Source organism: Penicillium diatomitis (genome assembly GCF_028827545.1).
Source record: "Penicillium diatomitis strain IBT 30728 chromosome Unknown utg000015l_segment0_segment0, whole genome shotgun sequence".
Lineage (NCBI taxonomy): Eukaryota > Fungi > Ascomycota > Eurotiomycetes > Eurotiales > Aspergillaceae > Penicillium > Penicillium diatomitis.
In genome coordinates this window covers 590,901-616,760 of record NW_026623187.1, presented here as the reverse complement: position 1 = coordinate 616,760, position 25,860 = coordinate 590,901, and the positions used below count along the sequence as shown (strand labels likewise).

At 52.0% G+C, this 25,860-nt stretch overlaps 7 protein-coding genes across 7 annotated transcripts; 3 read left to right on the top strand and 4 right to left on the bottom strand.

The window, feature by feature from the left end:
• Nucleotides 1-320: 320 nt before the first annotated feature.
• On the top strand, nt 321-6,124 carry N7539_009038 (trifunctional fatty acid synthase subunit FAS2; the record flags this gene model as incomplete). The annotated part of the gene is made up of 3 exons (XM_056938633.1): nt 321-840; nt 938-5,871; nt 6,014-6,124. The coding sequence occupies 3 exons, from the start codon at nt 321-323 to the stop codon at nt 6,122-6,124; spliced, it is 5,565 nt and encodes a 1,854-aa protein (XP_056786010.1).
• A 1,010-nt stretch (nt 6,125-7,134) lies between these two features.
• Nucleotides 7,135-9,417, bottom strand: N7539_009037 (tRNA (guanine26-N2)-dimethyltransferase; the record flags this gene model as incomplete). The annotated part of the gene is made up of 1 exon (XM_056938632.1): nt 7,135-9,417. One exon carries the CDS (start codon nt 9,415-9,417, stop codon nt 7,135-7,137), a length of 2,283 nt encoding a protein of 760 aa, XP_056786009.1.
• Nucleotides 9,418-10,080: 663 nt separating this feature from the next.
• Nucleotides 10,081-11,226, bottom strand: N7539_009036 (MCP1 family protein; the record flags this gene model as incomplete). Its single annotated transcript, XM_056938631.1, has 2 exons — nt 10,081-10,871; nt 11,001-11,226. 2 exons carry the CDS (start codon nt 11,224-11,226, stop codon nt 10,081-10,083), a joined length of 1,017 nt encoding a protein of 338 aa, XP_056786008.1.
• Nucleotides 11,227-12,028: 802 nt separating this feature from the next.
• Nucleotides 12,029-13,006, top strand: N7539_009035 (putative C2H2 finger domain protein; the record flags this gene model as incomplete). Its single annotated transcript, XM_056938630.1, has 3 exons — nt 12,029-12,037; nt 12,145-12,171; nt 12,329-13,006. 3 exons carry the CDS (start codon nt 12,029-12,031, stop codon nt 13,004-13,006), a joined length of 714 nt encoding a protein of 237 aa, XP_056786007.1.
• A 550-nt stretch (nt 13,007-13,556) lies between these two features.
• Nucleotides 13,557-15,036, bottom strand: N7539_009034 (pyruvate dehydrogenase (acetyl-transferring) subunit E1 beta; the record flags this gene model as incomplete). The annotated part of the gene is made up of 4 exons (XM_056938629.1): nt 13,557-14,028; nt 14,168-14,454; nt 14,559-14,682; nt 14,789-15,036. The coding sequence occupies 4 exons, from the start codon at nt 15,034-15,036 to the stop codon at nt 13,557-13,559; spliced, it is 1,131 nt and encodes a 376-aa protein (XP_056786006.1).
• A 1,172-nt stretch (nt 15,037-16,208) lies between these two features.
• Nucleotides 16,209-21,404, bottom strand: N7539_009033 (P-loop containing nucleoside triphosphate hydrolase protein; the record flags this gene model as incomplete). Its single annotated transcript, XM_056938628.1, has 15 exons — nt 16,209-16,416; nt 16,492-16,866; nt 16,929-17,012; nt 17,072-17,758; nt 17,821-17,871; nt 17,934-18,005; nt 18,059-18,182; nt 18,241-18,579; nt 18,655-18,823; nt 18,873-19,606; nt 19,659-19,892; nt 19,959-20,238; nt 20,307-20,533; nt 20,584-21,112; nt 21,180-21,404. 15 exons carry the CDS (start codon nt 21,402-21,404, stop codon nt 16,209-16,211), a joined length of 4,338 nt encoding a protein of 1,445 aa, XP_056786005.1.
• Nucleotides 21,405-23,814: 2,410 nt separating this feature from the next.
• On the top strand, nt 23,815-25,730 carry N7539_009032 (metallophosphoesterase family protein; the record flags this gene model as incomplete). Its single annotated transcript, XM_056938627.1, has 2 exons — nt 23,815-23,975; nt 24,047-25,730. The coding sequence occupies 2 exons, from the start codon at nt 23,815-23,817 to the stop codon at nt 25,728-25,730; spliced, it is 1,845 nt and encodes a 614-aa protein (XP_056786004.1).
• Between the last annotated feature and the right edge of the window lie 130 nt (nt 25,731-25,860).

The following is a 25,860-nucleotide window of genomic DNA, read 5'->3' as shown; positions in this document are numbered from 1 at the left end:
CTCCTCCCCCTTTGCGTTGGTGATCATCTGGGACTCTCTATCTCCTATCTCTTCCTAATACTTTGGTGCTCCTGCTTCTTCTTCTTCTTCTCCAATTCCTCATACATCCCATTCCTTTCGCGGGTATCAAGCGACGACCGTCCCCGTCGCGCCCAGATTCTGGCCGCAATCTGTTTGACGACCTACCCTAATTATCGTCTCAAAAAAACAATAATCAACTCGACAATTGCAGCACTCACACACCTCCTCGGCTCTTGATTTCTCGTATATCCGGGCAACTAAAAACTGCTCAAGCACTCGCACACACTACACAATCCATCATGCGTCCCGAGATTGAGCAAGAGCTGGCTCACACCTTGTTGGTGGAGCTGCTCGCCTACCAATTCGCTTCTCCGGTCCGATGGATCGAGACTCAAGATGTCATTCTGGCTGAGCAACGGACGGAGCGTATTGTTGAAATTGGTCCCGCAGATACCCTGGGTGGCATGGCCCGCCGCACACTCGCCTCCAAGTACGAGGCCTACGATGCCGCTACCTCCGTACAGCGTCAGATTCTTTGCTACAACAAGGACGCCAAGGAGATTTACTACGACGTGGACCCCGTCGAAGATGAGCCTGAACCCAGCTCCGAAGCCCCCGCAGCCGCTGCCGGTGCTGCTCCCGTGGCTGCGGCTCCCGCCGCCGCCGCCGCTCCCCCTCCTCCCAGTGCCGGCCCGGCTGCCGCAGTGGAAGATGCTCCAGTGACCGCTGTGGATATTGTGCGGTCTCTCGTGGCACAGAAGCTCAAGAAGGGCTTGGAAGAGGTGCCTTTGACCAAGGCCATCAAAGATCTCGTAGGAGGTAAGTGTGGGGAGTCAATCTCAAATCTTCAACGCTTCTGGGCCACGTTCCTCCAACAAAGCACATGCTAATCTCCATTGTGTTCTGGTATGATCAGGCAAGTCGACGTTACAAAACGAAATCCTCGGAGATTTGGGCAAAGAGTTCGGTTCGACACCAGAGAAGCCCGAAGACACACCGCTGGACGAGCTAGGTGCCGCCATGCAGGCTACTTTCAACGGCCAGTTGGGCAAACAATCTTCTTCCCTCATTGCTCGCATGGTCTCCTCCAAGATGCCCGGTGGCTTCAACATCACGTCGGTTCGCAAATATCTCGAGACACGGTGGGGACTGGGCGCAGGCCGCCAGGATGGAGTGCTGCTGTTGGCCATCACCATGGAGCCTGCTGCTCGTCTGGGCTCCGAGCCCGACGCCAAGGCTTTCTTGGACACCGTGACGAACAAATATGCTTCGACGGCCGGTATCAATCTTTCAGCTCCGGCGGCTGGTGGTGACAGCGGTGCTGGTGGAGGTGGTATGATGATGGATCCCGCCGCCATTGATGCCCTGACCAAGGACCAGCGGGCCCTGTTCAAGCAGCAATTGGAAGTCATTGCTCGCTACTTGAAGATGGATCTGCGCGCCGGTGACAAAGCGGCGTTGGTCTCACAGGAGAGCCAAAAGGCACTCCAGGCTCAACTGGATTTGTGGTCTGCCGAGCACGGCGATTTCTATGCCTCGGGTATCGAGCCTTCTTTCGATCCCCTGAAGGCCCGAGTATACGACTCCTCATGGAACTGGGCGCGCCAAGACGCTCTCAGCATGTACTACGATATCATCTTTGGGCGTCTCCAAATGATTGATCGTGAGATCGTCAGCCAGTGCATCCGCATCATGAACCGTTCCAACCCTCTTCTTCTGGATTTCATGCAATATCACATCGACAATTGCCCCACGGAGCGCGGCGAGACCTACCAGCTGGCCAAGGAGCTGGGACAGCAGCTTATTGACAATTGCAAGGAGGTCATGGACGTTGCGCCAGTCTACAAAGATGTCGCTGTTCCCACCGGCCCTCACACCACTGTGGACGCGCGCGGTAACATTAGCTATCAGGAGATCCCACGTGCCAGTGCTCGGAAGCTCGAGCACTACGTCAAGCAGATGGCCGAAGGTGGCCCTATCTCGGAGTACAGCAACCGCGATAAGGTGCAGAATGACCTCAAGAATGTTTACAAGCTCATTCGCAAGCAACACCGCCTGTCTAAGGCCACGCAGCTGCAATTCGATGCTTTGTACAAGGACGTCATTCACGCCATGAACATGAATGAGAACCAGATCATGCCTCAGGAGAACGGCGCCGCCAAGAAGTCCGGCCTGAAGCGCTCGGCCGCCCTTCGCCCCGGCAAGGTTGAGACCATTCCCTTCCTGCACCTCAAGAAGAAGTCCGAGCACGGCTGGGACTACAACAAGAAGCTCACCGGTGTCTACTTGAACGTCTTGGAGTCCGCCGCTCGTTCCGGTCTTTCCTTCCAGGGCAAGAACGTGCTGATGACTGGTGCCGGTGCCGGGTCCATCGGCGCCGAAGTCCTGCAGGGTCTCATCTCCGGTGGTGCCAAGGTTGTCGTGACCACCAGCCGCTTCTCCCGTGAAGTCACGGAGTACTACCAGGGAATCTACGCGCGCTATGGTGCCCGTGGCTCTCAATTGGTGGTTGTGCCCTTCAACCAAGGTAGCAAACAGGATGTGGAGGCTCTGGTCGACTACATCTACGACACCAAGAAGGGCCTCGGATGGGACCTCGACTTTGTCGTGCCCTTCGCTGCCATTCCCGAGAACGGTCGCGAGATTGACTCTATTGACTCTAAATCCGAGTTGGCCCACCGTATCATGTTGACCAATCTGCTCCGTATGCTGGGTTCGATTAAGACTCAGAAGCAGACTCATGGCTTCGAGACTCGCCCTGCGCAGGTCATCCTGCCCCTGTCGCCTAACCATGGTACCTTCGGTAACGACGGTCTGTACTCCGAGTCTAAGTTGGGCCTGGAGACCCTGTTCAACCGTTGGTACTCTGAGAACTGGGCCAACTACCTCACCATCTGCGGTGCTGTCATCGGTTGGACCCGTGGCACTGGCCTGATGAGCGGTAACAACATGGTCGCGGAGGGTGTTGAGAAGCTTGGCGTTCGCACCTTCTCTCAGCAGGAGATGGCCTTCAACCTGTTGGGTCTGATGTCTCCCGCTGTCGTCAATCTTTGCCAGATTGACCCCGTGTGGGCTGATCTCAACGGTGGTTTGCAGTTCATCCCTGACCTCAAGGGCATGATGACTCGCCTCCGTACTGATATTATGGAGACGAGCGACGTCCGACAGGCCGTTATCAAGGAAACCGCCATCGAGAACAAGGTCGTCAATGGCGAGGATAGCGGTGCTCTCTACAAGAAGGTGATCGCCGAGCCGCGCGCCAACATCAAGCTTGATTTCCCCAAGCTTCCTGACTGGGAGACTGAAGTGAAGCTCCTGAACGAGAAACTGAAGGGTATGGTCAACTTGGACAAGGTTGTCGTTGTCACTGGTTTCTCCGAGGTTGGACCCTGGGGTAATTCTCGTACTCGTTGGGAGATGGAGGCCCATGGCAAGTTCTCTCTCGAGGGTTGCGTTGAAATGGCCTGGATTATGGGCCTGATCAAGCATCACAACGGCCCTCTCAAGGGTAAGGCCTATTCTGGCTGGGTTGATGCGAAGAGCGGCGAGCCTGTCGATGATAAGGATGTCAAAGCCAAGTACGAGAAGTACATCTTGGAGCACACTGGTATCCGCCTGATCGAGCCTGAGCTGTTCAAGGGCTACGACCCTAAGCAGAAGCAGCTTTTGCAAGAAATTGTCATCCAGGAGGATCTTGAGCCATTCGAGGCGTCCCAGGAGACCGCCACTGAGTTCAAGCGTGAACACGGAGACAAGGTCGATATCTTCGAGATTCCTGAATCCGGCGAGTACACTGTCCGTCTGCGCAAGGGTGCCACCCTCCTCATTCCTAAGGCTCTCTCGTTCGATCGCCTTGTCGCCGGTCAAGTCCCCACTGGCTGGGACGCTAAGCGCTACGGTGTCCCTGATGATATCATCGAGCAAGTCGATCCTATCACTCTGTACGTTCTGGTGTGTACCGCTGAGGCCATGCTGTCTTCCGGTATCACCGATCCCTATGAGTTCTACAAGTATGTCCACCTCTCTGAAGTGGGTAACTGTATCGGCTCTGGTATCGGTGGTACCCATGCTCTGCGTGGTATGTACAAGGACCGCTTCTTGGATAAGCCTGTCCAGAAGGATATTCTGCAAGAATCTTTCATCAACACCATGAGTGCGTGGGTGAACATGCTGCTCCTATCTTCGACCGGTCCCATCAAGACTCCTGTCGGAGCCTGTGCCACTGCCGTCGAGTCCGTTGATATTGGTTACGAGACCATCGTTGAGGGCAAGGCTCGTGTCTGTTTCGTTGGTGGTTTCGACGACTTCCAAGAGGAAGGTTCGTATGAGTTCGCCAACATGAAGGCTACTAGCAACGCTGAGACCGAGTTCGCCCACGGTCGCACCCCTCAAGAGATGTCTCGCCCCACGACTACTACCCGTGCCGGTTTCATGGAGTCGCAGGGTTGCGGTATGCAGCTCATCATGAGTGCCCAGCTCGCTCTCGATATGGGTGTGCCCATCCACGGTATCATTGCTCTGACTACCACTGCTACCGACAAGATCGGACGATCTGTGCCCGCTCCCGGCCAGGGTGTTCTTACCACCGCCCGTGAGAATCCTGGCAAGTTCCCTTCGCCCCTCCTGGACATCAAGTACCGTCGTCGTCAGCTTGAGCTCCGCATGAAGCAGATCAAAGAATGGCAAGAGTCCGAGCTTCTTTATCTCCAAGAAGAGGTCGACGCCATGCAAGCCCAGAGCGACTCCTCCTTCAATGCTTCCGAGTACATGCACGAGCGTGCCCAGCACATTGAGCGCGAGGCTGTCCGTCAGGAGAAGGATGCTCAGTTCAGTCTGGGCAACAACTTCTGGAAGCAGGACTCGCGCATCGCTCCCCTCCGTGGTGCCCTTGCTACCTGGGGCCTGACTGTTGATGATATTAGCGTTGCCTCATTCCACGGTACCTCGACTGTTGCCAACGACAAGAACGAGTCGGATGTCATTTGCCAGCAGCTGAAGCATCTTGGTCGCAAGAAGGGTAATGCCGTCATGGGTATCTTCCAGAAGTATTTGACTGGTCACCCCAAGGGTGCCGCCGGTGCCTGGATGTTCAACGGGTGCTTGCAGGTCCTTGACTCCGGTCTTGTTCCTGGCAACCGGAACGCCGACAATGTTGACAAGGTGATGGAGAAGTTCGACTACATTGTTTACCCCAGTCGCAGCATTCAGACTGACGGTGTCAATGCCTTCTCTGTGACCTCCTTCGGTTTCGGTCAGAAGGGCGCCCAGGTCATTGGTATCCACCCCAAGTACCTGTATGCCACTTTGGACCAGGCCCAGTACCAGGCCTACAGGAACAAGGTTGAGTCTCGCCACAAGAAAGCTTACCGTTACTTCCACAACGGTCTGATCAACAACAGTATCTTTGTGGCCAAGAGCAAGGCTCCTTATGAGGATGCTCAACAGAGCCAAGTCTTCCTGAACCCTGACTACCGTGTCAGTGTGGACAAGAAGACTTCTGAGCTGAAGTTCTCTACCACTCCTCCCAAGGCCGAGGAGCGGGAGAGCACCCGCCAAATGGTCGAGTCCCTCGCCAAGGCTCACGCTACTGGTGGAAACTCCAAGGTCGGTGTCGATGTTGAGAACATCGACGCTATCAACATCTTCAACGAGACCTTTGTCGAGCGCAACTTCACTGAGGCCGAGCAAGAATACTGCCGCAAGGCTGCTTCTCCTCAATCGTCCTTTGTCGGCCGCTGGAGTGCCAAGGAAGCCGTGTTCAAGTCACTCGGTGTTAGCAGCAAGGGTGCCGGAGCTGCTTTGAAGGATATTGAGATTGGAAGCGACGCCAATGGCGCTCCCACTGTCAATGTAAGTTTTTTTTTCTTTCTTTTTTTCCCCTTTCCTCAAGGTGTCCAAGCCATTCCCGCTTTGATGCCCTTTCGCACCCCTAGCCCCAAATACATCCAATCGTGTTTGATCAGCCACGCTAACGGGAGATCTTCCATTTTAGCTCCATGGCGCCGCCGCTACCGCTGCCAAGGAAGCCGGTGTCAAGCAAGTCACTGTTAGTATCAGCCACAGTGAGACTCAGGCCGTCGCGGTCGCTGTTTCGCAATTTTAAAATTACGAACGGACAGTGAACTGCCGAAGCTGGAATTCACGAGCCCTCAAATTAGATGTATAGATCTGACTATTTTTTGCCCCTTCATTTGCACTGGGATTCTGTTTGCTTTTCTTTTTTATGTTCGTATAATACGACGGGATGAATGTTCCTGAACGGGTGCTGCTTTTTTCTGATATACTGTGACGTGATACCTGGTCTATTTTTGTTTATTGCATTGTCGAGTATCTGTCTCTGATTAATTGAGAAGCTACATTGTCTCCCTCAGTTCCAGTGTTTGCAAGAGCAAGCGCAGGTGCAGTCGAGCCTAATATCCTTAAAATTGCACTGTCGAGGGTGCTTCTATCCTTAGACTTATTCACTCGCTTTTATAGAACGATTTGGACTTATGTTTAAACAATCCTTCTCGGCCACCTAGATCACCCCTCGCGGCTAGTAGTACGTACTACGTAGATGCGAGTATGCAGTCTGCAGTCTGCACTATGTCCATCAGCACAAGTCACAACGAGTTTGAATCCAACACCCTATGTCTTCACATCCACATCATCGATCACCTGCAGACGGCGAGCACTTGTAGCTCCCATGGATTTCAACCTCCCGTGGGCCGCGACAGCATCCATGTTCCAATTTTCCGGGCCTCAGATGGTGTTCTTCTCGATCCGAAGGGTGGAGGATATGAGTGTCGCGGTACTTCCGTGTTTTGTTTAAGAAAGACAGGATACCTACCTGGGTGAAGCGGCTACTTTCATTACAGAGAATGTTGTACGCAGGGATATGGTTTAAATCTCGATTTTTGTTCGTATTCCATCCAACGTTGAAATTTGAAAAGAGAAGGGGAGAAAGAAGATTCAAAACTTCCCATCAGATGTACAGATGGATCGAATAGATCAAGCAAGGGGATCTAAAACACATTCACGACACAACACATGACATCACGACGTCTTAGAGCCATCTCTTTGTGTTTCCACACGACTCCAGAAAACTACCTTAATCAAGGATTCTAAAAGAAATCAACCACTGGTACCGGCACTGGCACTCTCGTCGGCCCCACCGCTCCGCAACTTGATAGCGGCTCGATTCAGCGGTCCCCAGTTCGCGCGCGGATTGATCTGATACCGCACGAGACGTTTCTTGGAATGGGCGGCTGAGGCTTCGCGGCCGAGGGCGGCGTCAAATTTGACGTTCAGGGTGCTGGGGTGAGAGGAGGGTTGTGGTTGAGATGTGGGTTGAGTGGTTGGGACGGGTTGGTCTTTTTCGGGGGAATCTTGCTGCTGCTGCTGTTGAGGCGGCGATACTAAAGACTGTCGGGGACCAGATCGGTATAGAGAGGCCTCGACCTTGGTGACAAGGTCAGTGATGTCTCTGCCGGACTGGACAGCAGCCAGGAGGTCATTCTTTAACTGTGCGAGCCAGGGGTCCTGACGGTCTTCGCCGGAGGGATTGGGCTGGGCGATGGGACCTTTGCGCAGATTCTCACGACTCTTGGCCATGATGACCGCGCCTGCGGTGCCGGGTTTCAGTGAGGATTCTTTGACGGGAGAGTGTTGGCGGACCCATTCGCGCATGATTTCCCAGATGACGGCCCAGGGGGCATCCGTGCGGATGGAATTGGGCTTGGCATGGCTGCGAGTTGAGCGGTATCCGACGGAGCGAAGGGCGCCGCGGAACTCGTCTTGAGGGACGGTGGAGCAGTGCAGGACTTTGGAGAGAGCGCTGAGAGAGAAGTAGAAGGGGTATGGCTCGTGGAGAGCCGGGTTGATTCGGGGGATGATCGCTGGGTATTCGTTTTGGTGTGGTTCTGACTGGGTCGAGTTTTCTGGGTTGGAGGATTCTTTTGTTTGTTGGGGTTGGGCTTGGTTTTGGTTTTGGTTTTGCTGCTGAGCGCTCGGTTTGGTCAGAGTCGGACTCAGATCCAGATCTTCTTCCATGGCCGTGGTCAACATGCCCTCGATACGAGGTATGGTCTGGTACACCTCCGGATCCAGTTTAGGCAGAGTATCCAATATGCGCTGGATAAAATGCGGGTTGTGCAGCGGACCAGCCCACATAGGTCCGGCAAGATGGGTCTTAAGTCCGCAGTGCTCACAGAAGGTGTTGGCCGTCGGTCCCTGCGCAAGTTTGAAATGGTAGACTGGGTTGCCGTTGCGATCGAGCTTCTCGCGAGATGCGGCCAGAGGCTGAATAGACCATGCGCCGCAACCCGAGTCGCAATTATACACGATCATCGAGTTGCTAGCCAGGAATTTGACCTGCGCTGGAGAGCGAGTCACACGCACAAAGACACGAGCATAGAAGTCGATGGACAGTGAGAGTAGTGGCTCAATTGCAATCCCATACTTGGCAGCAGACATGGCCAGACTGTTCAAAATCAAGCGCAGGCCAGCCTCGTGCGAATGCAGACCCTTGACGGGGTTTCCACCGTAGAGAGAGAATGCCTTCTCGGCATAGCCGGTCGAGGCCCAGACACCGGCATCCGTGCAGGTGACACACAACAGACCACCGTCCTTGACAGCCTGCAGAGCTGCGTCTATGAATGGAGCTGCCGTGCCGTAGGGGTCCAGGTCAATCACGTCGAATTTACGGGAGGGATCCCCGCTGGCGCGATACATGTAGGCACGGGCATCGCCAAGGTTTGGCTGGATGCGGTCTTCCAGCTTGTTGTAGGCGATATTCGTCTTCATGGACTTGATTGCAGATTCCGAAAGATCGTTGCCTACCACTTTTGTCACGACGGGCAACTCCGATGCATATCGCAGAGCACGTAAACCTGTGGCAGACAGCGCATCAAGGACCGTGAATTGAGACGACGAGGGAGGGCTTGTCGTCGTCGTCGTCGTTGTTGTCGTTGTCGCAGTCTCGGGCTTAGTGGTCGCGGATTCGGTCAACGACGCATCAGTGACAGCAGTCTCCTCGGGAACGTCCGCGCGTGCTGACTTTTCGCTCTTCTCATTAGGCGAATCCTCGCGCTTGCGCTTGGTTCCCTGGGCAGTGGTCCCGTTGCCCGCAGAGCGTCTCTTGGATTTCTGATCCGCTTTTTGCCTTCTGACATCGGCGACATGCTCGCTGTATGCGCGAATGGCAAGAACACTGAGGTCGCGATTGAACTGCTGGATGGGATTGTAGAAGACGGATTGACTCTCGTCCTTGTCGGAAAGATCTCTGCGCGTACCCTTGGAGGCGGCCTCTTGGGCAGCTGGGTTGAGAATGTGCGCCAGACCCTCCTTGATGACATTGTACTCGACTCCTCCATGCTGCACCAGCTTGCTGGTTGCTGGTTCGGGAGAGATCTCCATGACTCTGGACGTGCTGCGGAGGAAACGCCGTGGAGTGTGCGATTGAATTGATGGGCGCGGGCGTCGGGGAGTTCGAATGGTGTGTGGCGAATCAAGGGCGCATTTCGGGACTTGAACGATCTTAAAGAAAAAACGCCGGAGCTTCATCGACTCATGACCAGACTGTATAAGGTCAATGCGACGTCTGAGAGTTGGGGTTGGCTTAGCAAAGAGAACACTTTCCCGGCAAATTGCGCGGCGCTGGAGGAAAAAAGAGGTCTCCGCACGGACCAAGTGAGTTTGCAGTTGTATAACGTGGAACTGGAGACTACCTACTGTTGTCTACCATCATAAACTTACCATGTTCGGAAAGGACATATCAAAGCCCTGAGACTCGGGTTATACCACATTTCCAACCCAAAATCCGCTCTTCATGCCACCAGTAATGGTACCTACTAACCTAGTACCTACTACAACGGAGTCAAAAGCAAGAGATATGATCCTCAATGTAAACTTGTACATATATGAGAATGTGTATTAAGAATTAAGTCCAGCAGAGATCCAGCAATATATACTATACAGTAAATGAGCGTGTTTCCGCAAAGTCATGCTTCATGAGGCCATCATCATGATCGTACCAAACCCCTTGTGAACTGGAATCCACAAGACATGCACCCAATGCCTTCATAACCACGCCCCAATGACAGGCACATGGCTATACAACTGATCCCATCCTGAAGCTTCCCATCCAGCACCGCGACCAGCTCGCCCAATAATTCCCAACCCACCCGCCAACCAAACCGCCGCGCCCATCGCAGCCACCCCATTCACCACCCACCACATCTTGCGCTGACGCTTCACTCGATCCTGGTTCTCGGGCTGACCCAAGTACCCTTCCAGCGAGCCCTTGGAACCCTTTCCTCTCTCCTTCCTCGCCGTCGTCACTCTCCACCCCATCCAGGTCGCCCACCCGCCCACGAAATGCCACACACTCGCCGTCACAAAGACCACATAGAAGACGTTCCAAAAGACCGGGCTGCGCGCAATCCCATGCGCCACATAGCCCAGGCCAACCCCGGAGCTTCCGCCTTCCACCACGCAGGGCGTCACGCGATTCACCAAGGCGTGCAGCCCGACCAGCGGGGCAATAAGGTACCCCAGACGCGCCTGCGTCGAGACCTTGGGCCAGAACGAGAGCGTGTGGCGCTGCGCGCGGGTTTCTGCGCCGTAGAGACGAGCGCGACGGGCGCCGCGGATATTGCGCAGCGCGATGCCGGATGCGACGTGGGCGAGGATAGGCACGGTGAGAACAAGATGTTCGAGTCCGGGGGCTTGATAGACGGGTCTCGTGAGAAGGAGGTAGGGTTCACTAGCGGGCACAGAGCGAGTGACGAGTGGGATGATGGATGTGTTTGCGATATGAAGGATGAAGAATGCGGTGGGAGGATAGGTCGAGTATCTTTGGATAGCAGAAACTGGAGGAAGTATGTTAGGTAATGTCCATTGAGTGTTAAGTCGGCAAGCCGAAACTGAAGCCGAGACTCTGACTGGGAGAGAAAATGGGCACAGATGGTAAAAATCTTTGTTGGTGGAAAAGCACATACGTAATGCGTCCCATCGATGCGCGCGTAAGCCTAGACCTGGAGCAGACATGCCGCAGCTTCGCGCGGGCTTCTCCTCGACCGGTCGAGGAAAGTATTCGCCATTCTCCAGAGATTCGAGCTCCGGCGTAGGGAGATAGTCGTCAATGACGGGGGACGGTTCGAGCTCCTGCATCGAGAGGATGGATTTGGCGTCGGCATCCTGTGCTTTGGTGTCCGGGCCTAGCATCTTGAAAAGAGGTGTTGGTGTACCGAACAACAAGCAGTGCGCAGTGGGGGGAAGAAAGAGAAGAAGAGAATTGCCGGACTAGCGAAATTGTAGATCAAACAGATCTCATCACTAGCGGTGAATCGTTGGGACAAAAAAGTAATCGGGCCGAAAAAGGCAATTCCAGATGAGCCGCAGGCTTGGAAGCTTGAAAATAAACAAGTTTCGTAAAGTCACGAGTCGGACACGACGGACAGTGGGAGAGATCAAAAGCGGTTGAACTGACACCGATTGCGGACTTCCATTGAAATCATTTTGCTGGTCATATTATACTATCACTTTTTCGTTTCTAATATAACCACCATTAAATCGGTTTCGGTTTGGATACTGCTTGAACACAGGCGCTGTAAGCTGTAAGACTAAGCTGTGTCTGTTCTTGTCCTCCAGTACTGTACGCCGTACGGTAGTTACACTAATATACGATTAAAGTGTACCAGACTGCAGTCATGCAGTGGCCATGAACTGCAAAAACTGCTGACCAACGGATCCTCAACGGCGGGAGCAGATCGCCATTCCCATCAAGAACAATCCCCGAGTCTCTCCAATTTGGATCTCCACCGACAACCGCCCGCGAAACCTCCGAGATTCAAGGCCGATACAAGAATCCCCGCAACGACAGGCACAAAAAGGGGGGGAAAAAAGAGTCAACAAGTCGTAAAATCGATCCAGACAACCTCATCATCTCTCGATCTGGTCGCATCGACGAGAAACCCTCTCACTGGGACTCCCAGTCCACTCCGTCTTTTCTCATACACACTCCATCATGGCACCCGTACGTCACCATCACCAATCACCAACACCACCACGACAAGCGTCATGTCCCCTTTGGCTGCTCGCTTCCGATTACACACAAACAGCTAACCTTTCAAATTGATCCAGCGAGCATTCACAAATCCCGCGCCCAAGGTACGTCTACTCTCACGTCGCCTCGTCGCAAACCACGTTTGCGCCCGCACCATACCTCAAGCCGGAGCGGGAGCCCTAGCTCCAGCTCCAGCTCAAGCAAGACGCGAGAACACAAACAACAGAGCTAACCAGAACCAAACCTGGCCCCTCTCCACAGACAGAATCCGCTCGCTCAGCCCTAAGCGCATTCACCTGCACGCTCTGCAACAAATCCTACTCGCGCCACCCGGAATACGAAGCCCACATCGGATCCTACGACCACCAACACCGCAAACGCCTACAAGATCTCAAACAACTCTCGCGGGACCCCAACGCCGCTGAAAAGGCGCGCCGCGCCGAACGTCGCGCCGATGCCGAGGCCGGGCTGAAAGTACTGGACACTGCTAGCACGCCCGGGGGCGTTTCGTCGACGTCGTCGGCGGGGAAGACCACGAAACCGGGTGGTGGTGGTGGAGGAGGCGGAAGCGGAGGCGGAGGATTCAAGAAGGGAGGGTTCAAGAGCTCGTTTGCGACGGTCAAGGGTCCTGCGGCGCCGGTGAAAAAGGTGAACGTTTTGGGAGATGAGGATGAGGACGAGGGCGAGGAGCACAAGGACAAAGGCGAGGGCGCGGGGGAAGGGAGAATAGGTACCGGTCAGAGAGATCAGGCAGAGTCAAGGCGCGGGGATACTCGGGCCAATGAAGATGGGCGACATCGTGAAGACGTGGAAAGTGAAACGGATGAAGAATATGCGCGGAATCGGGACGGAGGGGGATATTATGATCCTCGACGGCCCACGGGCTGTCATGCGGGGTGTTCTAGTTTGGCCGTTGGGCCTCTGAAGGCGTCGTCGTGATACGTCTAACGGGTCGAGGTAAGCTTTGAAAAAGGAGTGAGAAGGCGAGGAGCGCAAGGGTAAGAGAATGTTTGTTGAACGTTTGATGAACATCTCGTATCTCTGGTCGAGGAGACCTGTTCTGTCTTGAACCTTGACCATGTTATCCTTTTCGCAATGGAATCAACACTGAACGATTGTGCATTCACCATATCTTCAACGTCGAAGATGGACCATCGCTCTACAGCCTACAAAACACGTACAGGAAAAGATCAAGTCCAGGAAGGTTATCGTACACTATTTTTTCCCAAATATCTGTCTAGGCAGAAATCAAAACGTTGGGAAACAAAACAGACAGGTCAAATAATGACATGATGGAGAGGGAGCAAAAAAGAAACACAGACGACATATAGTAGAGAAGATGATGAGACACGGCCAGGAAAATGAAAGATGTCGTGGAAGATGGTAAACAATGTAGAAAACGAAAACGTTTGGGAGGGATAGGGGAAAAAAGATACTAGTCACAAGGGTTTTATTACGCCACGCTCACTTTGTCGCTCCGAAAAGAACTTTAAACCCGCAACAGCTTGGCAGCCTGGGTGACAATGGTGTCCTCCTGGGGGAAGGACATGTTCTCGAGGCCGAGAGCGTAGGGGGTAGGGACCTCAGCACCGGTGACACGGACGGCAGGGGCAGTGAGGTAGTCGAAGCCGTACTCCATCGAGAGGGCCAGGATCTCAGAGGCAACACCGAACATGGGGTAGCCGGACTCGACAACCATCAGGCGGCCAGTCTTCTTCAGGGAGGCGATGATGGTCTCAACGTCAAGAGGCTTGATGGAGCGCAAGTTGATAACCTCGGCATCAACACCGTACTTCTGCTTGAGCTCGGCGGCGGCGGTCAATGACTGGCCGACGCAGCGGGAGAGGGAGACGATAGTCAGGTCCTTTCCGGCACGCTCAATCTTGGCCTTGCCGATGGGCAGGACAAAGTCGCTCTTCTGGGCGGCCTCGCTCATGGGGAAAGCCTGACCGTACATAAGCCTGATCGGAAGAAAAGAGACACATTAGCAGCCATCCCTGCGACTAAGAGGTACAGTAGGTCTGCTCTGTCATCACTGCTTCAAGGAAAGTGAATTCCTCCGGAGGACAACACAGCTCGCCCGGATTGTTCAGGACTTACTCGTTCTCCAGAACCACAACAGGGTTGGGGTCGCGGATAGCAGCCTTCAGGAGACCCTTGGCATCCTCGGAGCTCCAAGGAGAGACAACCTTAAGACCGGGAATGCTGCCGTACCAGGCAGAGTAATCCTGGGAGTGCTGGGCGGCGACACCGGCGGCGAAACCGTTGGGACCACGGAAGGTGATGTTGCAAGGCTGGATACCACCGGACATGTAGTGAGTCTTGGCAGCGGAGTTGATGATCTGATCGATAGACTGCATGGCGAAGTTGAAGGTCATGAACTCGCACTAGATGATTGTCGCAACCATCAGTTAGTCTTATCTGAAAGCTTGCATTGCGGTCTCTCTTCTCCCTATTCTTGGCCGTCATCGTGCTCCGGAAAATTACTCACAATGGGGTGCAGACCAGCCAGAGCCGCACCGACAGCAAGACCGGTGAAACCAGCCTCAGTGATGGGGGTATCAATAACCCGCTTGGGACCGAAACGGTCCAAGAGGCCTCGTGTAACCTTGTAACTGCGGGAAAGGCAAAAAGATCCATGTCAGCATGCTGCCATGATTCATGTCGTTCGAGGACGGTCTCGATATATAATCTTCCAATATTCCTCCAAGGATGCCTTACGCTCCGTTGTACTGTGCGACCTCCTCACCGAGAATAAAGGTCTTCTCGTTGCCCTCGAGCTCCTCGGCGAGCGCCTCGTTCAAGGCATCACGGACAGTGACCTCCTTGACACCACCCTCGGTAGCATAGTTGCGGACGCGCAGAGCAGACTGGGCGCAAAGAGGAGCGAAAGCCGGACGCTTAGCAAAGGTCGACAGGCGCGAAGACAGCACCCGGGAAGCTGGGCGGAAAAGTCGAGGAGCGGCCATGGCGGGGAATTAAGGCGAAGAAGGGTATAGGGAAAGGGTGGAGAAAAACAGAAAAAACAAGGTAGACAATTGACAAAATCTATACGGTCAGGACAAAGCCGTATAGAGACAATTGAAATGCACTGGACCGGAGGACCGAAAAGGCGTTCGTTGGAAAAAGGGAAGGGAACCCGCGCGCATGAATCTTTGAGATGCAAATCCTAAGATGTTGGGCGCTGAGTCAGCACGGTGCGCTCAGCAATCTCACCGGCCGCTCCTTCTTGGGTAACTTACTTGTATGGTTTGGAGTGTTTCCTGGTCTCCCCGTACACTCACGCTAGGCTGCTTCGGGTAGCGTCGCTGCAAGATCCACGTGATTCCCAATGATTGTTATCGGGCGCTGCCGACTGTTCCCGTCGGATGCCATCGCCATCGATTCCATCGATAGTTCCAGTCCGGGAGACGATAAGTTACCTGCTGAGGACCAACTACATTGTTAGTACCTGCATTGATGTTCTTTATAGAGTTAATTCTCTTCATTCTCACTACTCTGGCTCACTACTCTGGTAAGCATTGTCAACATTCATGGATCACTGCTCTTCTTCCTAGCGTCTTGGAAAACGACGGGAAACCTCCCAACAAGCGCTCAGCTTCGATAACTCACACCGGAAAGGCTTAGCTGCTAGATTCACTCATTGGTGCAAAAGAAATAATGCGTTTTACAACATGAAAGTCTATATTTCCTGAACTCGATTTCTTCTCGGGCTAATTGATTGGCCTCTATAGTAGAAGTAGAATAACAACCTAGGAGGCAATGATCTGGTCGGGTCTAGATTGTCTCCAACCACTGAATCTTAGGCTCGTTCTGATAGATAGATCAGTGATGTTGGGAATACCCTCTAACAGGAAGAAAATAACCATATACCACATATCCTTCTGTTGGAAACATTACAATACAACTTTTTTTGCATAGATCAAGAGAATTTCAGCTTCCTCTTGAAGCCCACTGGAATGCAGTTAGGGCTTGCAGCTTTCTCTTATCGGCCTCCTTCGCACCCCGGCGGGCTTACTTTTCCGCGGACAAACAGCCCGAGGGTGTTCCTAGCCTGAATGTCAAGATTGTGTTCCACAGTACGGCAGTTGGTAGCCTCTTCACAGGCCCCAGAAATCTTCGATTTTGTTCTAGCACGCTTTTAACCATCCAATGTGTTAGAATTCAATACCCCCGACGACAAGAGTGCCCTCGGTGTATCATACGCCACAACGTGGCCGCCATCAAGGATCGCAATCTTGTCAAAGTCCAACACAGTCTCCAACTTGTGAGCGATGGCAAGAATGGTGTGGTCTTTGAAATGCGTGCGAATAATCTTCTGCATTACTGCATCGGTGTCTGCGTCCACACTGTGAGGACTTTTAGTTCCATGATACTTCGCACTCGGCAAGGGGGGCTTTCCCTTTCTCACTTCGATGACTTACCTGCTGGTCGCCTCGTCGATGATAAGGATGGTAGATCGCTTGCACAGGGCACGGGCGAGGCAAAAGAGTTGCTGCTGGCCCTGCGAAAGCATATCTTCGGACATTTCTGCGTCCAATCCGCCCTTTGACTCGAGATAGGGCCATAGATTCACTGTGCGTAGAGCGGATTCAATTTCCTCATGCGACGCGTTGCCCTCGGGGTTGGCGTTGAACCGAACGTCGCCGTGGAGGAAGAGCGGCTGCTGAGAGACTGTGTTCACGCGAGACCTTGTTGTAGAGCCTGGAATCCTGGAGATGTCCACTCCATCGACGAGTATTGAGCCGCGTGTGACGTGCAGGAGCTGGAGGATCGTCGAAATGAGAGATGTTTTCCCACTGGAAAGTTGTTAGAGCCGAGAAGCGGCTTCCACGACAAAAGCACCGAGAATTCTACTGACCTTCCAGTTCGGCCACAGAACGCAACTTTGTCGCCAGCATGGATTTCAAGACTAACATCCCGAAGCACAGGGTCGGCGGATTTGCTATACAAGAGTGCGGGTCAGTATCTCACAATTGGGAGCGTTAAACGCTTTTGACTTACTCGAACGCCGCGGAGACGCCAGAAATGTGGATTCTGCCCTTGTCTGGCCAGGAGGCTGATACGCTTTCGAGTTCAGATCGAGGGGGTTCGGCCTCAGTCTGCTCAACGTATGAGCGTATACGAGATACAGCTCCCAAGGAAGTCTCAAGATCAATCCACTCGGTCACCAACATCTGGAGAGTCCCACTGAATCCAACAATGTTAAACAGAGAGATACCCAGCAGACCCATCTCAGACTTGCCCTTCATCGCGAACGCAATTGCAATAACAGCGACTGCAATACCCGCAAGTGTAAGATCAAGGACAATACTCAACCACTGCTGTATACAGTAAAGTGTATAAAAAGGTTTCTGCGAGTTGTCAAGCGCAGACATGGTCTGCCGTTGGTAGTACTCTGACCACCCATATGCTCGGATACTGATTAGACCGTCTGTGGTCTCCAGGAACTTCGAGAACAAAGGCGCTTTCGCTTCGATGTCAAGCAAGCGTATTTGACGGGAAGTGCGGACATAGTACGCCCCGACAATGGAGACGATCACCATCACGACTGGCAGCAATGGCAGTGCTGCGACAGAAGTGCCGGCAAAGACCAGCATGCCTTCGACTATGAATCCTAGCACTCCGTAAATGGCCATCTCAAAGGCATGGGGTAGCTCCCCATCCACCAATTCCAAGTCTTGACTGAATCTTAAAGGCAAGAAAATTGGATTAGTAAACCAGTTGTACCCACATGGAAGACGAGACCTTACCTATTTGTTGTGGTTCCAATGTCGGTAGATGTCACAAATGAGGTTGTCGCACTGTGATGAATCGATATTAGACCGCGTCCAGGTGAAGATGAAGGATGAGAAGAAAACCTCACTTCATGGTTGTATTAAGAAGGATCTCGTGGAAACGACGCGCAGTTTTTGGCACGATGAGCATGCTGAAAACCCTACGTGAGGATGAGCCTAGTCCCAGTCATAGTCGGGGACTCCAATGCCTTACCAATTCGCGAGGAATGCAGAGCCAAGTGCAAGCACACCCAGCACACCATATATGCCAGCCCAGTATGCGATGTTCTCGTTCGGCCGTGTCTCGTTTGCCTTTGTCCACCATTGAAGCCAAAACTCTGATCCAAAAGATGAGACAAGAAAATGCGCGTGTCAGTATTCGAGTATGTGACTTACGTGGGAAATTCAATCCGAATGTGAAAAGACAAGCGCACAGAATGAACAACAAGAGAAGAGGCCATTCGATGATCCTGAAGTAGTACACGAACACTGAAAGATCGCTTGCACTTCGACTGCTTTTGTCCTCATCGTCGCCTTCTTTCAGATTAAGACCTTCCAAGACTTCACCATCAAGCTCGAGCTCGGCCGCCTCTTCTGTCGTATTTGGTTTTGCTTTACCTGTTAGTATGCCGACATGATCTTTCAGGGATCTAAATGTGCTGGGCGAGCCCTGCTCGATGACTCTTCCATTCTCATCGAGACAAATAACATGATCGGCAACGCGAAGGTGGTGCGCTGGATTCGTGTCAGTAATCTCAAGGACGCAATCGTTGGATGACGCTCGGAGCCATCATATGTGAATTCACAAACCTGAGTTGGTTGACAGAATCACTGTGAGCTTGTTCTTCTTGATAAGGCCATTCGAGTCGAATACGGCATCAAGGACTGTTCTTTCGGTTTCGCGATCAAGTCCCGTCAAGACATCATCGAGAATGAGTATCCGTTCCGTGGAGTAAAGGGCCCGTGCCAATGACTTTTGCTAGAGTAAGCAACAGTGCATTCATTCTATCGAGAAGTGGGCAGCTTACAACTCGCATCTTCTGACCTCCACTCAATCGTGATCCACGAACGCCAACCTTGGTCTGATCCCCCGCGGGAAGCTGCTGGAGGTCCGTTTCCAGCGAGCATGCCTTGACCACAGTATTGTACCATTCCTGGTCCCACAGATACGGGCCAACGACATTTTGCCGCACCGTTCCAAAGCTCGTCCAGGGCGTTTGGCTACAGTACGCAGCGTTGGCAAAGGTCGTGCACATGGTTCCAGAAACTTCGGGGATTTCTCCGAGCAAAAGCTTGAGCAATGTTGACTTTCCACATCCGACGGGACCGACGATCATTGTTGTCAGTCCCGTTCTGATCTCGAAATTCAACGACTTCAACACTGGCTCGCTATCAATCGACCATGCTGCGAATACGTCTTTGGCGGTAACACAAGACGTGTTCTGACTGCTGGGCCTTTCGTCGTCGTCATCGTCGACATCGACCAGGACATCAACCGGATGGGAGTCAGAACTGCGGATGGCGCGATGATCATTGTGTTCTTTTGCAAGTAGGAACTTCTGGACACGCTGGAAGCAGTTGATCACAGACATGATTTCCTCCGACCCGTCAATCAGGCTCATAATCGAGGAATCGATCAGAACAAAGAACGACAAGGCTGAGAATGCCATGGCGTTGGTCAAAGTTCCTGAATCATGTGCCTGAGCCAAGATGGCATACACACCAAATCCGAACACGGGCGCCAGTGACGAAGACATGAAAGCTAGATAAACGGTAAGATATTTGTCGATATAAGCCACCAAGAGACAACTCACATAAGGAAATAATGAGTGCGGTGTATAATCGAAACTTGAAGGACGATTTGATTTCATTAGTTCGTAGTTCTCGGATATTGTTGCAGACAACCTCAGTCAGACCGGTCATTTTGATCGTCTTCATAGCACCGAGCACGTTCGAGGTCACAGCTATCCGCTCTTCAACAACCTCAAGCCACTCGCCCTGAGCCTCACCAGATGCCATCGCCAGTGGCACTGCAACAGCGAGAGACACTAAAATGGATGTCAGTACATTCGAATGATATTTCACGCCCATTACGATATAGGTCATAGACGTACAACCAATAATACCGGCAGCAGCGATGGAAGCCAAGCCGAGAAGCCGAGCCAACAACCACAGCGCGATTGGAATTTCGATGAAGTTAGCGTAAAACTCATGAATGTGTCTAGTTCCCATGACAATGCGCTCGACGTCGGTGCTCATCAGTGTGACTGCACTTCCATCGGCCGCGACGGTAGGAGTCAAATGGAGCGTCTTGTCATAAATCAGTGATACCAAGCTTCCTCTGATCATAACCTCGAGGCGATTGGTCTTGTGCACATACGCGCCAAGTGCCACCTAAGACCATGCGAAAATTAGCTTTATCTCGACTGTTCTTGAATCGATACATTTTGGGTTGCACTCACCGCAATGCCAGCGTAAACGAGCACGTAAGCCACAACAAGCCCACGAGCATATTCTGCTGAATGTGCATGCTCATCCGCCGTCATGAAAACCAAGACTTGCTCGACCAAGTAGGGCTGGACCAGTTGCAGTAAAGCGAACGCGACTCGAGGCGGAACGCCCTCGAAGATCTCCCATCTGTAGTGCCAAAGGAGGGTCCAGAGTAAAGTGTTTGAACGATAGTAATTAGCTGATACAAAAGTTAGAAACCAAGTTGAGGAACATGCCGAGCAAACACACCTTTCTGAAATTCTTCCTTCAGCTGCTCAGGCTTCGAGGCCGCCTGAAGAGCATCGTCGAGGCTCGGCAGACTCTCGACCGTCAGATTTTCACGGTAGCCTTTCCAAAAGAGCCCATTGAGCCACCAGAAGAGCCAACGGTTGAAGATACTTGCAGTAGTCTCGGGGGAGACATCCTTGTAATCTTTCTTCAACAGCGACCGTTTCTCGAGGGACTCGAGAACCAGGATAATCAACTTCGCCACCCAGCTGGCTGCGAAAACGCTAGCCACGGAGCGATGCCCGGGTATGGCGAAGAGTGTTCGGATGCGACAAAGATCGACGAGTATGGTTGTGCTGACGAAAACACAGATGACCATCGATGGGCGAAGGGATCGTAGGTGTTCAAGATGTGACAAGTAGCCCAGGAGAATCGACGCGACCAAGCTGATGACCGCAGTGGCTATTGTCGCTCTCGTTGTTGGGATTGGTTCTTTACTCCAGAAAATCACAAGTAGAACTTGTATAGCAATATGCAAGGCGATAGTCGTCTAATTCACGTGTCAGTCGCGACCTCACATTCCAATCACGAGGTCTTCGAAGGTTGAAAAGTCATACCTGCTTGGCGACGTAAAGCCACGATCGATTGGCTTTCTGCGGTTCACACGACAATTTCACAAGGCGGACTAAACCTAGCAGAAAAAACGTCGCGATCGGGATGAATGTCAAAATGACCTCTTCAAACATCAGCGTAAAGTCCGCCCGACTGCGACACGGGTTGCGAACAAATGGACCTATACGGTCCTCCGCGGCCACGCATGGATGATTTAAGTCGAGCAACATGTGCGAATAAATCGATCAAAGAGTCATTAAGTATTTACGAGACCAACTGTAAGAGAACTAGATCAAGAATAAAGATTTATTTGTGCCTGTCATCTACGAATAGTCATATGTAGTCCAAAATCCAGACCACATCCTCCCGAAGATCCCTCTCCGCCTAATCTACTGTTTCCAAAGTCGCTGGTGCCTAGCGAACAGCACCCTCCATTCGGACCCCGACCGAGTCTCATGTAGACCTGTCGCTAAACGGCAATTGGGCGACAGGAATTTTCTTGAAGCTGGTGTCCGATGGCGGCGACATATGTATGTGCCAATTCTCTGAGGGCAAAGTGGTGAGCAAGCAAGCAGTGATGTTCACTTCGACCTAAACAATATCCCAGAGATTCAAAGTCACTGTAACTACTACTGATACAGCATCTACAAGTCATCCTCCATCAAGTGTGAATTACTCGACAGTGTCTAGGATGGCGGAAAAGGAAGCAAACACATCACTTTGCGGTTGAAACCTGGTCTCCGGGTAGTAGTCAACCTACCAGGCCCGTAGTCCAGGGTGTTTATCTTGAATACTGTAGGACCCTGGATTTTGAGGCTAGGTATTCCGAAACCTAGACGCCTTGTGCACAGCCCTTATTTGTCGTCATTGCCAATCTTGAGTTAAACCAGCCCTCCTTGATCCTTAGTTGCATGCAATGGATTTCTGATCGATCTTCCAAAACTTGGCCACAAGCGGCAAGTGGACCCAATTCCGCTGGTACAGGCAGCCACCAAACAACAATTCACAAGAGTTCATAGTCGATAAATGCGATACACTAAGAGTTTGTTGCAAATCTGAGGAAAAAATGGCTGAAATGAACATCCATGATACAGATAAGATCTGATAGGTACGTATGGACTGAGGTCAGCCACAGTAAGGTATGAAGTCACGGATGTCTCGATTCTCTCCGATGATAGGTAGTTCGAGCTTACGAGGTAACTGTAGTATATTTCGAAACTGTATTTGTATAGCGTATAGCTTAGTTTCTTATCTACTTTCTTCATCGGAGCATTCTGGATGGATGTTGAACAAAGCTCCAAGTTTCCAATCACGAGTGGACATAATTTCAATCTATCTGCTAAAGTGCGGGTGAGTTTTGCCATATAGTTATACTGGAGTACTTCGAAGATCAGAAGTCTATTATTATATTAGTCGCTATTGTGACGAAGTATCTACCTGGTGACCCCAGCCAGATATCTCTAGTCATATCAATGACTAGAGAATAGAAAGAAAATAAATATAACTATCGATATAAGACGGAGAAGAGCAGCGCCGTGGTAAACGATACCTAGACTGTCACAAACCTCCAGCTAGTCTTTGTTTCCAGCAGGCAAAGCTTCTTCCTTCACAATTTTCCATAGTCCCTACGGTACCTGCTGTATCAACACGATATTGCACGGATAAGCGGGTAGTTCACGGACCGTCATATACAAACGTAATTCTTCGAAAGCAAGATCGGCCACATTGCCCATGCATTTCGACTGGTAGCTCTGCGCATTCTTGACCCATTGTGGAACGTCCTCGACATGAAGGGCACCAAGATCATTGAGTTCGGGCTACCAATCTACTATAGCCATACTTAATCGTATAAGCGGAGGAACAAAGTAGAGCACTAACCTCAAGACTTTTTGACTCTCAGCCCTATATGTACAAGTCCTAGTTCTCCCGCATTCCCTCTTACCAAGGTATTGCCATTTTCTCTGACATGATATTCTTCATCGTTATCTCGTGTTCTAGAGAGCAGAGCTTCAGGCTTCGAGAGGTTACGGCTTGCAATTTTTTTTCCGATGGAGAGTCAAATGAAGAGGACTCAACCGGACTGTTGGTTGAGACGTCGATTGATGAAGTAACTAAAGTACCTTGCGCTAATCCGCGTTACGGGGTCAGTCCCGCCCGAAAGTTTATGCATGCTCTGCAAACTGCAAACATTTCAATAAATAGATAAATCAGCTGTCCAGCAACACACTAGTAACAGCTCGAAGGTGCAGAAGGAGTCCGCATCGTAGTCAACGGATTCATTACATAAATTCCAAGAGAAGTCGATCGATGGTGCAACTGAACAGGGTGCCTAGTTGTACAATGACGGCGGTGCACTGCATCCCCTTGTCAGGCACGGGACTGCTCGGCGATAGATCGACATGCTCCAACTCTTATCTCCGTGCCCGTCAGGTGTTCACAGTTCCACGCATATCATATCACGGGGCCCTCGAGAGCTCCGGTTCAACCTCAAACCCTCCACCTCTCCATCATCACCACAACCGCTCAAGTCCCATCAAGTTCCACCACCTTGAACACCCCCTGATAGAGTTCTCAATCTCTCATTAGATTTGCATTTGCTATTAAGGCCCTGGAGGCTTGTGCACCTCCGTGGCAGTCAGCATGCGTCTATCAGAGCTACTCTGGCTCATCCCGTCGGCGTTCGCCGCCCAGCCCTCCGCACCCGCCCCCATCTCCGCGCCTCTGCGTGATCTCCACTTCGGACAGCTCAACTTCCTCCACACAACAGACACTCATGGCTGGTTGGCCGGCCATCTACAGGAGTGAGTATGGCCAGGGACAGACAACGCCCCCGTAGTGAGAGCGTTGGTGACTGATTGTGGATACTATATAGGCCATCGTATTCGGCGGACTGGGGTGACTATATCTCATTCGCAGAACGCCTGCGAGAGAAGATTGAAGGAAATGGCCAGGATCTGCTGGTCATAGATACGGGTGATCGGGTGGAAGGTAATGGGCTCTATGATTCATCCGAGCCCAAGGGTGTCTATCTCTCGGAGATTCTTCGTCATCAACACATCGACGTGATTACGTCGGGAAACCACGAATTATATAAGCAAAACACGTCCGAGTCCGAATTCTTGCATACTGTGCCCGACTTCAAGGGCAAGTATCTGGCCTCGAATATCGACATCCATCACCCTGAAACGGGCGAGCTGGTTCCATTGGCGCAGCGCTTTCGCAAGTTCACCACTAAAGTACAGGGAATCCGTATAGTAGCATTTGGGTTTCTTTTTGATTTCACCGGCAACTACAACAATACAGTGGTGCAACGTGTGGAGGACACGATCAAAGGGGAATGGTTTCAAGAGGCCATCCGGGACAAAGAGGTTGACCTCTTCCTTGTGGCAGGTCATGTCCCTGCTCATTCAACCGAGTGGCGGGCCGTTTATGAAGAGATTCGAAGGACTCGCTGGGATATACCGATCCAGTTCTTTAGCGGTCATCAACATATCCGTGACTACGCCAAGTATGACTCTCAAGCCGTTGCGCTGGCAAGTGGTCGGTTCATGGAGACCATCGGGTTCATGTCAATAGATGGTCTCTCTACCGAGAAAGGATTGCGCAAGCAGTCACAGCCGACCTTCAAGCGTCGCTACATTGACAACAACCTATTCTCTTTTTATCATCATACAAATCTGAACGAGACGAACTTCCACACGGAAAAGGGCCGCAAGGTATCCAAGCAGATCAACAAGTCGCGCACCACTCTTGGGCTTGACCGAGTTCATGGTTGTGCGCCCAAGGATCTCTGGATGTCAAGGGTCCCATACCCTCACCCAGATAGTGTCTACACGTGGCTGGAGACTGAGGTGCTCGCTGAAACCCTGCAAGATGGGGCATCGGTCGAAAGGCCCTCGGTGGCAATTTTAAACTCGGGAGCCATCCGCTTCGATATCTTCAAGGGTCCGTTTACCCAAGATACTATGTGGACCATTTCCCCCTTCACCAATGGCTTCCGTCGTGTCAAGGATGTACCTTACGAGAAGGTGCAACTGATCATGGAAATCTTGAACAAGCAGACCAAGGTCCTGTTCACTCTACAAGACGCGGTTACTGAGCCTTCTCTGCTCCCCTTGGCCGGCCCCGAGCAAGTGGCTCGCTCCGAGGAGATCGTGCCCGAGGATGACGGACTTCTCGAAGGAGGTCTCTTTTCCAACAAAGGGCCCTCTGGTCAGATGCCTCTTGTGCCATCTGACTTTGACAGCGAGCTCCTACCCGGATACACCACCAAAGACGACGAAGGTGACGACGGTGACGACACCATCCATGCTCCAATCTCCTTTTACAAGACGCCGAATTGCATCCAAGCATTGGTCTCTGCAGACAAGTCCCGCGTACCTGAGAGGGTGGACTTGGTTTATATAGAATTTGTTCAGCCGTACTTGGCGCTGGCTGCCAAGTTTGCTGGACTCGACGTGGACTTTGTCAAGGAAAGCGAAGTCTTTATGCCGAGCGTCACCCTGACGGATCTCATTCTGAAATGGGTGAAGAATCACTGGCAGTGCGAGTCATAACTTTGGGGTCTGTCCGTACTTCTTGTTTTGTTGTTCTGCATCGTACCATCACTTTGTCAATGAGATTGTACATTCTGCAGATGCAGATCTGAATAGAATTTGTACAGTACAAGCGTGGAATGGATTAGAT